We start from the raw sequence: 12260 nt of genomic DNA, 5'->3' as shown, positions 1-12260 counted from the left end.
GGACTTGAAACTGGATAGCTGGATGCACATCCCTATCTCTCTCCCACTTCAGCTGGCTGAGTTAGGCTCACTTCTTGTAATTCGTGGTGATTTCTTCGGGTAAAAAGGAAAAGAATTCTATCATTTAGAACTGAACCACACAATACAAGCGAAGGACTCAGACTACAATTCAAAAGAGTATATTGGTTTCAACATAGACAATATCTTCAACTGAGCCGGGACCTTGCTGCCAATTGGTTATGACCAAGCACATGTACATACTAGTAAACACGCATTTGTTATGTCATGAAAAATACAGAAAATCATAATCCAGCTTCATGTTCGCTCAGCGCGCTTCAAAAAGCACAAACTTATCTAGGGCCGCTACAAAAAGATTGAGATATATTGCTATTAGCAGACACATGCTGTCGAATCCTAAATGGATCGAATATGTAGAATTATGCCAATTGGCGAAATATCGGCAAGATTCACAATGTGTACTTTTGTTAGCTGCATGCAGTGAACTGATCAATCAACTAAGTAGGATCAGTACACGGTTTATTCGCCAGTGTCAGTCCGGTTTGTGGCCTGCCAGCTCTCTTTAACGCTTTTTAAGCTAGTTGTGTATGGTTTTGTGTAGATCATGCCTGTCACTAGTCGGGTAACCACTTGGCTTTCTGCATCGATGCTTGGTTGGACCGATGGGGATCCACGTAGGCCCCTCGTGACAACAGAAGTTAGAAAAACCTTAATCTTGGCCAAGTTACTGTCAGGCCAACTTCAATATTGCTCACTCTCGTCCACTTCCAAGGCCTGCACTCCAAAGACTTTGACTAGCACATTATATAGTGCATGCAATTGTTTTTAGGGCATCGGACAGTATGGAAATTAAAATGGCTGGTTCTCAACCACTCGACACATGGATGCACTGAGCTAGAAAAAAAATCTCATGAAAGGAAAGCCCAGTTTTTTTTGTCTTCCAAGCAACCAAGGGAGAAAGGAACCCAACTGAAATCACTTTTACTGAAAAGAAGGCAAAGATTATACAGGCTATTATATCACCAATGATTTGTCAAGCATGCGTGCAACAGAATTGCTGCATGGAAGCAAAGCTAAAATAATACAGTTCATGCACAAGGTATGCATTTCTTTCTGAACGTGCTAAACCACTAAAAATCAAGGTAGATTAGTATATATGTAATGTAAGAATGCAGCTGAGTTGTTGTCGTTGGTGGTGACTTGAACTAGACCACGGTTAGTTTGCACGATTAGACGACCGATTAGGAAATTTGCAGTCCAACAACTGCAGAAAACTGAGTTTAGGGTAGTGCAGAGTCTCGGCAGGTCAGTGGTTAATTTCTCTGCTGGTTATACAATAATAGGCTTTGAGGTCGACATTGTCGGCCTGGATTGCTGTCACGCCGATTTAACTTGGATTTGTTGATCAATTCAACAACGAGTGAAGGCAGCACGTGCGTTGATGGACCCTAGCTACGACAGATTAGTTCGACTGGATCTCAGTAATCTATGCAGATATCGGGCGATTAATAAAAAAACAAGTTCATTCTCTAGGTGATAAGCATCAGAGAAAACTTCATGGCAAAGTCCGTGGTCATCTGAAGTTGTTCCAGCAAGTCAGTTTGCATCCAATATATTTCTTGTCATGTGAGAACTTTACAGCTGGTGCTGTAAAAGTATACAGTGCTTTTTGGCTTGGCGTATTCTGCTTATTAAAAAGGAAATAAAGACGTCTCCCAGAGCTTTCCACTGGAGACTAAAGTCTAAAGAGATCAGCTCTTTCAACTTTCTGAAGATGTGTGTAAATTAACAGTTCAATTCTCTGAACCTTCTACACATAGACACATAATAGTGCATTGCTAAGTAGTACTACCTCTAATGTTCACTCTACCTTTTACTTTTGAGTGTGCTCAACTATTCATCAATTCTAAACTTACCACACTCACTCTTCCAAGTGTGTCAGTTTCTTAAGTTGAAGGCTTGTGCTCCAATAATTGCTCATAGACTTTACAGTCGAGCAATGCTAATCTGTTCTTGTGTGTCTCTGTTAAACATCCTTTTAATTTGAGTGAATCCACAAGTTCGGATATGCGATACTGATGTGCTGTACTAGTTTATCCACAAGCGACAGGTGCTTTTTAGGTCGATAGATTTTACGTGCGGATGAAAACCACCTGCCACGCAAGTAAAATGTCACTGCCGTCTTAGTGTTGGTAGATCTGCTTCCTTTCACTTCACCAACTCCATCAGGGGACACTGGAAAAAGTTAACCGGCGGCATTGCAATAATTCCGAGCTTTTTGATCGGTATGGACACTAGCTACCTACTTGTTCTTTTCATCTTTTTGGACGTGCACAACTGAATTCTCAACTGATGCACCGTAGCTGTCCCATGCACTGTGGAGATACCAAGTGGGGCACATCCATCAATTCCATGTATCTTTCCTTCATTCAGTCACGCTCATGCTCCCATGTTGTCATGTCAAGCTGCTTTCCAGGGCGAATTTGGCAGGGTCCTATCGAAAACGAAATCCAAATAATTGCCGAAAGGCCGAAATAATCCAGATTATATCCCAGAATGAAAAGGACCAAAGAGTTTTTCTTAGGTCGATTTCAAGTTTCAGCTGAATCATAACATATATATGCTGATCAGGTAAATATATACAGGAGTATTCACGTTCCTTTCCTCAGGGGAATCGAGGTCATATGTTTTTACTTTTTGGGCACAACAAAATGTTAAAACGGGTCCAATTCGTATCACTCGGACCAACAATAACGTAATATCAGATCAGTTGGGCCTCCTGATCAGCCAGGCTATCTCTTCGGTTAGCCAAGGTTTATTAATGGGCCTTTATAATTCTTTCCGGTTCGGCCCACCTGCATCTCCTGGTCTTCCGTTGGGCCCATTTAGGCCCACCGGCACCAGCACAAACACTTAACAGCCCGTCTCCTCCTCCCTTCATTGTTCATTCCTCACCTCACCTGCGAAGGAAAAGGAGAGTCTGCGTCTGCGAGAGAGCCGACGACACGCGAAGGGTGAAGCGAGATTAGCGGCGGCGATGGCTCTCCCGGCGTCGAGCTCCGGCCTCTTCCGCTTCCTCTCACCCCGCAGCCGCCCCCAGTCCACCGACATCGCCGCCGCCGCCACATGGGGCGTCTTCGCCGGCGCCGCCGGCCTCTACCTCGTCCAGGTCAGGATCGATCGGCCGCTCGTATCTCTTATCCGCCGCTCACTTGCAGCGTATGGGCCTCTGCTTGGGTATTATGCTAGGAGCCGTCACTTGATCCGTGATTTGTTTGCTGCATCGGTGTTAGGGTTTCGTTGTTTTGGATTGGATCTGTGATGTTTGGGTGGTAGTCGCTGTTGGTCTGGATCTGCGGAGGTTAGATCGGTCTTAAGGATCCGTGGCCTGAGGTCTGATCAACGATTGATCGGTGGTTTTATTGTTGTTGTGAGGGAATACCTTGATGCTTATCTTGTAGTCAAACTTGCTCTCCGGATCTAATGAACAAGGGAGTAGAAGGGGGATGAACAGCCAACGGGTTTGTGATGACCTTGGCTATAAATTTATTTATTGGAATTGCCATGTCCAATGTGTCTTAAGGAATCAGGAATGTTGCAATAAATAAGCTCGGACAAACGTTGAAGTAGACATAAAGTTGATACTACATCATTATCATGTCAACATAATATTTGACCAGGATATACCAGATGCTAATTTAGTGAAAAAACACAAATTTCAAGTTACCAGTTTACTACTTGGTGCAAATCTAACATAATTCTGGCTAATGGTATGTGCCACTTGAAATTTGTAACACATACGGATATTGTGAAAAAAATGTTTAGTTAACATATGTGGTCATGTGGTAGCATCGTTTTTCTTTCACCTGATCCTTATCATTTTCACTGGTGCCTTGATTTGCACCTCTCTTTTTGGTTCTTTTTACAGCCAATTTATATCTTGTGCCTATATGCTCCTGTTTGAGGAGCTTCTGTAAGCATTGAGGGTCTATGAACACCTACGCTATATTTGGTGCATTAAGAATGTGTTCTTAATGAAAGAAAACGTTTTCTGATCAATTAATTTTAGGAGCATTTTTAATGTTGAGTTTGTGTCATTCAGATGAAGAATTCTCGTGATTTACCTCTGTATTATTGTACATGCTTTCCTGTCTTAAGTTCTGATAGTTGTGATACTGATATGAACTCAGATGCTAAACGTGTCCTAAATTGCCTAAAAGTGTTTCGGTAGGTCTCACCAGCTGACTACTCCTAATAATAGTTCATTGTCTTATGGTCCATAAATCATCTGTGAGTTGTAATGACAATAGCAACGAAGCTGAATTGTTGTGGTGTTTCCTTTGGCTTATGCCTTAAGCCGGTGTTTTCCTTCTTTTGGTGATGCAACTCTATTCCTCTCACCTGTCTGGACTCTGGAGACCTGCACCTTTACTGAAACTTGCAACTATTAATTTGGTGAGCACATACGATCTGTTATATAACTGTTATAGATCACTCTATTTGACTCACTAATAAGAGGAAATGTTATGTAACTGAAGCCAGTGCTTTCCTCCTTTTGGTGATCTAACTCTAATCCTCTCACTTGATTCGTTAATAAGAGGATGTGCTGTGTTTTGATCTCTTGCGTTTGGTTATAGGAGGTTTCTTCATTGATGTCTGTTTTTGTACCTGTTCACTGTGAACTGTACTATATTTATTGCCCTTTTCACTGAGTTTCTCAAACTTTTTTGGACTTCTTTTGCAGCCGTTTGACTGGATTAAGAAAACTTTCTTCGAGAAACCGGAACCAGAGGCATGAGTGTCCAGGCATATAAAAGGCTGCAACTTTGATACACCACTTTTGTCCGGGATGATTTCTGAGTGAAGAGAACTTGGATAACTCAGCAAATAATATGAGACCCCTCATGTTTTCCTCGTTTGATTTTGTTCAGATGTAGGCTTTCCTCTTGCATGTAATCCTCACGAGGGGAGTGATAATTTGACCTAATTTTTCATCACAGAGAAATTGCTTTGGTCCAACTGTGTTATATGGTCTTTGTGTTTCAAAAATATTGGTCCAAGGTGCATGCTGTCAAACTCGTATCCTCATTAGTGTAGTTTGTACGGGCACGGCGTCCGTGTAAATTGATCCACCAATATCTAGCTGATTGATATTGGATTATGATGTCATTTTCTCATCACTATCGTCCTAGGATCTTGTCACATAATGCAAGGATAGCAACTTATCTTGCTTTCCGTTTTCATGTCATTGTCGGCGTTCATTAACGTGTGTATGATTGGTGACTGGTGCAGCCACTGTGATGCGCTGTGCCTGGGTTTTATTCGTTTTGAAGGAATGTTGTTAAAACTGAGGGTGAGTTATTGTGGATTTGTACTTCGGTAAGTTAATGTGGATTTGTCTAGGGAGAAACACTTTAGTACCTTAGTGGTAGATTTTACCAACAAATTTTAATAGAAGATTTGCCTCCGTATGTAGGAATGCAAGCGGGTTTGTACATATCCCGCAGCGGAAATGGCACCTGGGGGCGCTCGATGCTGACGGTTGTGGATGCCGCCCTGCAGAAATTGATGACACTTGGGGGACGCTCTGTGCTTGACTGCTGAGGTTTGTTAATGTCGATTGGCCTGCCTGCGCTGGCCAAGAACAAGAAGACCCCTCCCGTTCGCGGCGGGCAGTTGACCCCGAGGAGAGCGCGGGCGCGCGAATCTCCAAGCGGCGGAACGTAAAAGGTGCCCGGTCCCCGAAACCCCACGCCTGCACTGCACTGCATGACCTCCACTCCACCCTCACCGCCTTTCCTCGCCACCGTCACCGTCTCGCCGCTACGCTTCCTTCCACGAATATGCCTGCGGCTGCGGGTCTGCAGTCTGCAGCTGCCGTGGAAGCGCTCCACGTCTCCCTCTCCGCCTTAGATCGCCACTGCTAGCTCGATCCCTCGGCCTGGTCCAGTCAACATCAAAGCCCTTGGTGCACGGGGCAGGTTCCTTCGCTGTTGCGCCCGGCTCCCGCAAAAGCCTCGCCTCGCCTTTTCTTGTCCTGAAGCCACCCAAACCGCAAGGAAAGGGTGCTGGTGCTCCGATCCTCATCGTCTCCATCGCAGCTCCCTCCCAGAACCCATTATTCCATCGTACATCTCTCTTGTTCATCTCGACTTCTTGCTCTCGATCCGGAAGGATTATTGATCGATCGGCCGGCCGGAAAGCAATGTCCGTGTCGATGGGGACGAGGCTGCGGCCGCCGGCGTGGTGGTGCCGCGCGCTGCTGGCGCTGGCGATCGCGGCGGGCCTGATGGCGGTGGACCCGGCGGCGGCGCGCTTCGTCGTGGAGAAGAACAGCCTGCGGGTCACCTCCCCCGCCGCGCTCCGGGGCGTCTACGAGTGCGCCATCGGCAACTTCGGCATGCCGCAGTACGGGGGCACCATGCACGGCGTCGTCGTCTACCCCAAGGCCAACGGCAAGGCCTGCAAGCCCTTCGCAGACTTCGGCCTCTCCTTCAAGCCCAAGCCCGGCGGCCTACCCGTCTTCCTGCTCGTCGATCGCGGAGGTCAGGCTCCTTCCGTCCGTTCTTTGAGCCTTACCTTTTGAGGAAATGATTTTTCCGATTCACACTTTCGATCGAAATGTTCGGTGATTTCTTTTTTGGTTTATTGCGTGTGCTTTCTCATTTCACTTGACCTCGAGGTTAACTAGCAACTAAATTACCACATACTCCTCGAGTAGTACAGGATGAATAATTTAAGGTACTAAACTGCACGTGCTAATTAATTCTGTGTGCTTTGGAACCTGGAAGTCTTTGTACTTCCTACATTACTGTCGATTCGGTCTGAACTCATGTTCGTGGGGGGCACACAGCTTTGTCACAGCAATAAAAAGACCTTTGTCAGACAATGGGTTTTGAATACTTTTCACACTCTATAGTTGTGGAAATGCATGGGTTTCGAATCCATCCATTCATGTGTCGACTGGTACAAGTTGCATATTTACAATGGAATCCATTCACTAAGCTTGTTCATAGTATGCCTTGAGTGAGTCAGGAGATCTAATTTGAGGCTTTACTTGTCCCAATTGTTTAGTTCTATGCCACGCACCTTTGGCTGTATCTCCACAAGATTGTTCCCTTTTCTTCTTGCAATAAGAATACATCGAGCTGTGGTGTCAAAATTCACAATTGATGGTGTTGTATCTTTTTTGAGAATATGTAGGAGAGCTGCGTATCTTTATATTATTCATTTGGGTGCATGCACACGGTTCAACAACTCACTCGGCAACTATACAGAAAATGATTCAACCTAAGTGACTATCGTGCACTAGAGAACTATCTGATCGCTAGTACTCCTACTGCCGCTGCCGCTGGCCACCCCAGACCAGTCATGTGCTTGGCACCGGCATTGATCCATAGCTGGCCTTCTTCTAGAATAGAGCTCCATAGCCGCGCAGCAGAGGCAGCCGTGCACCTGTCAAAAACTCTGTCATTCCTTTCTTTCCAGATCCTCCAGGAGATTAGCATGAACGTGGAGTCAAGGCCTTTCTGCTTCAAGCTGTTCATTCCGGTTCGCTTCTTCAGCCACCAATCAATTGTCTTTTCCTCTGTACTGGGTTGATGATTTGGGATGTTGAGCATAGAGCTAGCAGCATGCCACACCTGCTGTGTGTATGAACACCTACAGAAGATGTGGTCTGCTGTTTCTATCTCCTGATCGCAAAGAGCACAAGCTGTGAGATCTTGCAGGCCATGCCTATGTCGCCTATCAGCTGTCCAGAGACGTTGTCGAACTGCCAACCACATGAAGAACTTGACCTTCAGAGGTGCCCAGGCTTTCCAAATTGGCCGGGCTGCAGCAAACCGGGTGGCTCCTTCAAAGAACATACGGTCTGGATCCCCATTGAGAAGCACTCGGGTAGACGCAGTGGACACCAAGGAGGCGATCCAGTCGCGCCAGCGGGAGCCAAAGCCCATGGACTGCAACACAACACCTGTAGGAGGAACGGCCATTCGACTGTATCGAATGTTTTTGAGATGTCGAGCTTTAATAGCAGAGACAGGTTTCTTCTTTCGATGCAACGACTTGGCCGCTTGCTCCACAAACTTGAATTGAAGTTGTCGTGTATGGACCTTTGCTTGATGAAGGCACTTTGGTTGAAATCGATCAAACAATCCAACTCCGGAGCTAGCCTGTTAGCCAGCAGCTTGGCCACCAGTTTGGCGAAACTGTGGATGAGGCTGATCGGCCTGTAGTCGCCTGGTTGCTTGGGCTCGATGGTGTTGTATCCATTTCCTTGTTTACCTCTAAGACTTATTGAAATGTTATTTTAGACCTTTTTCAAAATCGGCATTGTAGATAGATGCAGGCAGATGTAAGGTCATTGTGTAGTATAGAATATAGACACACGTGACCAGATTGAGTAGAACCCTTCACATACAGTCGTTCACTTTGCGGCTTTTAAAAAAAAGGGCCTAGACTCCACTTTGTGGCTTTCAAAACCTACCACTGAAAGATCATCTTTTGTCTCATGGTAGCCTGCTCCAGTCCCCTTACGAAACTTTCGTTATTGGGTTAGCCATACACCTGTAAATTAGATTGCAGCTTTCTTATATATTAACTGTTTGCTATTCATCCTTCTTGAAGGAATAACAATACCGGTATAGTGATGTGCTATGAAAATAATATAATCGTTACATTTGGATTTTATTTTGTAGATAACTAATCCACTTGTAAATTACTCGTAATTTTTTAATATTTTGTGATGTACAGACTGCTACTTTACAACCAAGGGATGGAATGCACAAAATTCTGGAGCTGCAGCAGTTCTTGTTGCAGATGACAAAGTAGAGCCTTTGATCACAATGGACTCTCCAGAATCTAGTGGTACAGAGCACATGGAGAACATCACTATTCCTTCAGCACTTGTGACAAAGAGATTTGGTGATGACCTCAGGAAAGCTCTGCAAAATGGAGATATGGTTAATGTCCTTCTGGACTGGAGGGAATCCCTGCCCCATCCTGATGAGCGTGTGGAGTATGAACTCTGGACAAACAGCAATGATGAATGCGGTGCTAAATGTGACATGCAAATGAACTTCGTGAGGAGCTTCAGAGGAATAGCACAAGCCCTTGAGAAAAGGGGCTACACCCAGTTCACTCCTCACTATATTACATGGTATTGTCCAGAAGCTTTTGTCCTGAGCAAACAGTGCAAATCGCAATGTATCAATCATGGGAGATACTGCGCACCAGATCCAGAGCAGGATTTCAGCATTGGATATGACGGCAAAGATGTTGTGCTTCAGAACCTGATTCAAATTTGTGTGTTCAAAGTTGCCAATGAAAGTCGCAAGCCCTGGATGTGGTGGGATTATGTGCACGACTTTGCTGTTAGGTGCCCAATGAAGGAGAAGAAATACACACGTGAATGTGCTAACGGTGTTATCAAATCACTTGGTGGGTCTTGCTAACTTTGTCCATGAGATTTCATTTGCTGTTATATTGGTGGTTGTTTAACTAAAAGAAAAATGAATATATCTTTCTTGGACTATTATCAATCTGCCGTTTTTACAGGATTGGAAATTGAGAAAATCAACAAGTGCATTGGAGATCCTGAAGCCGATAAAGAAAATTCAGTCCTTAAAGCAGAACAGGATGCTCAAGTAAGATAAACCATAATACTTCATTATGTAGGATATACATCTAGATATTTTTCATTAGTTTTATAGCTGGCTAATCTTTATGCTTCTATCCTTAAGATTGGTCATGGTTCTCGTGGCGATGTCACTATACTGCCTACTCTTGTCGTCAATAGCAGACAATACAGAGGTATGGCTAGTATCATCATGTACATTTTTTCTTATATAGCCAATGCTTTTTTTATGTAGCTCATTTTTAACCTTAACTTTAGGTAAACTGGAAAAAAGTTCTGTGCTAAAAGCAGTATGCTCGGGATTTGAGGAGACAACTGAACCTGATATCTGCTTGCGCGAAGGTTTGTTAAATTTTACCATTTCGTTGAGAACTGTCCCTGAAATCCTGGACTTCCTATAACTCTGCATTCCTTCTTTGTGGGGTGTTTTTTTTTTTTGTAGATATTGAGACAAATGAATGTTTGGAGCACAATGGAGGTTGCTGGTTAGACAAGGCTACCAATGTTTCTGCGTGCAAGGTACAATTTTAATAGGGAAAAATGCTACTCGTTTAACTTATTCATCATTGTTCATGCCTAGGTAAAAATCTCTAATTTACTGAGTTTCATAATTCTAGGATACGTTCCGCGGTCGTGTTTGTGAATGCCCTAGTGTCAATGGCGTAAAGTTTGTTGGTGATGGGTACACACACTGTGAAGGTATACTCTCAAGTTTTGTTTCTCGAAGTTTTTTTTTTTACACCATCTGTTTCGTAAGGTCTATGTTCCGATCTACCTTTTTTTTCCAATGCTAATGGACTTGCCTTTGGCAGCTTCTGGCCTCGGTAGGTGCCAAATCAACAATGGGGGCTGCTGGAAGGAGACTAGGAATGGGAAGACTGTCTCAGCCTGCTCAGTAAGACAACCTCTTTCAGAGATGATCTAGTTTTCAGTTTTGCTTGTGGCTGCTGTTTGAAACACGAAACTAATTCCGGAACTGTACAGAATGAAGAAGCTAAAGGCTGCAAATGCCCAACAGGTTTCAAGGGTGATGGAGTGAACAGTTGCGAAGGTACTACTCTTAGAAAGGAAAAATAAAAAGAGTTGCCTGGCAACCCTGTGCATGTTGACATAATATGTTCATTTGTATCTATAGCTTGGCATAATTTATATTGCAAGACTAGTGCGTTTCCTTTTTTTAAAAAAAAGAATAATATCTTGAAACTCACTAGACTGGTAGGTGGGCAGTGTGCTCGTGCTTATGACCATTGCTATAGAAATTCCTCCATCAAAGCACTATATATCAAACACAATGATGGCTCCAAGTTTGCAACAACTCGAGCTTCTTGACTCTATGTGGAATATCTTTATTTCCGCTTGCATTTGCAGATGTCGACGAATGCAAAGAGAACCTTTACTGCAAGTGCAAAAATTGCGCCTGTGAGAATATATGGGGAAGCTACGAGTGCAGCTGTGGCGGCAGCAATATGCTGTACATCAGAGAACATGATACGTGTATCAGTGAGTCGTCTATCCTGAAACCTTTTAAGAGCTTATGGTCCAGTAATCTGAGCATCTGTAGCCTGGATCTCGATACCCTCAAAATGGATAGCCAATCTATTTCCAACATTAGTAATGTGATGCTACTTTTGCCCTTAATACTGCAGGCAAACATTCTACCTCGACAATTGGCTGGGGCTTCCTATGGGTTATTTTCTTTGGCCTGGCCTTGGCTGGAGCAGGAGCATATGCCGTGTACAAATATAGGCTACGGGTAAAACATCTCCCGTCTTTCAGTTCACTGTACCCCTGCAGGCTGCAGTCTTTCAATTCAACGTATATATAGCTGACTCGTAACTTTCCTGTGATGCCACTTCAGAGCTACATGGATTCAGAGATTCGCGCGATCATGGCTCAGTACATGCCCCTGGAGAGCCATGAAATGCCGAGTCAACAGCGCCCGGTCGAGCACGCAGACATCTGAAACAGCAAACCTTAAAATGAAGCAAGCGTAAGAGCTAGGAAATCGCGTCGGTGGCAGTCGCAGAGAAGTCGGCTCGGAGCTGCCCTTTGTGTGCAGAATATTGATCCTCCATACAGCCTACGATTGGTTCTGAAGGACAGAGTATCGATGGATAGACTGTTTTACTCCCCCTTTATTTATTTTTTTCTTTTCAGAAGATTACAGGGCAGATTAGGTTGTGTCACTGCAGTTTAGAATTCATTGGTAGTCATCTCTCGATTTTATGGTCGTGTTCTGCATTCCACAGTAAATGTTGCCATTCTGTAAATACTGTCGTTCAGACTTGGGACATAATATAGTAGTGTTTTGATTGCCTGAATAAAAAGGCCCGGATCTGTTTCCAAAAGGTTGTCAAGGTTGTCAATGTTCAGTAAATGTTGAGCCTACTACTACTACTGTTTCCAAAAGGTATCTGCTGCAGCCTTAATCTGTGCAGCTCCATTTTGTCAATTGCTGAGGGTGATCTGCGACCATGGCAGGGTAGACAGGCTGGCCAATGTGACAAGTGCCATGATGCGTGCTGTTTGATGATAGCTTGTGATTGGAAGAGCGCCCTTCTGCACTCGATCAGAGAGGTTAAGTGATGATGCGTGATGGACCATG

The 12260-nt window shown here is 44.3% G+C and overlaps 1 protein-coding gene across 1 annotated transcript; it reads left to right on the top strand.

Moving 5' to 3' along the window:
• Nucleotides 1–4835: 4835 nt before the first annotated feature.
• LOC101780889 (vacuolar-sorting receptor 1) lies at nt 4836–12003 on the top strand. The gene is made up of 12 exons (XM_004959834.3): nt 4836–6563; nt 8773–9459; nt 9577–9665; nt 9762–9831; nt 9914–9997; nt 10098–10174; nt 10273–10354; nt 10468–10550; nt 10640–10706; nt 11024–11155; nt 11302–11408; nt 11514–12003. Exons 1-12 carry the CDS (start codon nt 6224–6226, stop codon nt 11616–11618), a joined length of 1923 nt encoding a protein of 640 aa, XP_004959891.2. The 5' UTR covers nt 4836–6223; the 3' UTR covers nt 11619–12003.
• The last annotated feature ends 257 nt before the right edge of the window (nt 12004–12260 follow it).

This window comes from Setaria italica, chromosome II (assembly GCF_000263155.2).
Source record: "Setaria italica strain Yugu1 chromosome II, Setaria_italica_v2.0, whole genome shotgun sequence".
NCBI lineage: Eukaryota > Viridiplantae > Streptophyta > Magnoliopsida > Poales > Poaceae > Setaria > Setaria italica.
The sequence above is the reverse complement of the archived record's forward strand: the minus strand, read 5'-3'. Positions and strand labels throughout refer to the sequence as shown.

Bases quoted from the DNA above. Each gene is read 5' to 3' on its own strand.
- LOC101780889 (XM_004959834.3), top strand. From the start codon at position 6,224: ATGTCCGTGTCGATGGGGACGAGGCTGCGGCCGCCGGCGTGGTGGTGC. The intron at 9,460-9,576 runs GTGGGTCTTGCT...CCGTTTTTACAG, and splicing joins CGGTGTTATCAAATCACTTG to GATTGGAAATTGAGAAAATC. The intron at 10,707-11,023 runs GTACTACTCTTA...TTGCATTTGCAG, and splicing joins TGGAGTGAACAGTTGCGAAG to ATGTCGACGAATGCAAAGAG.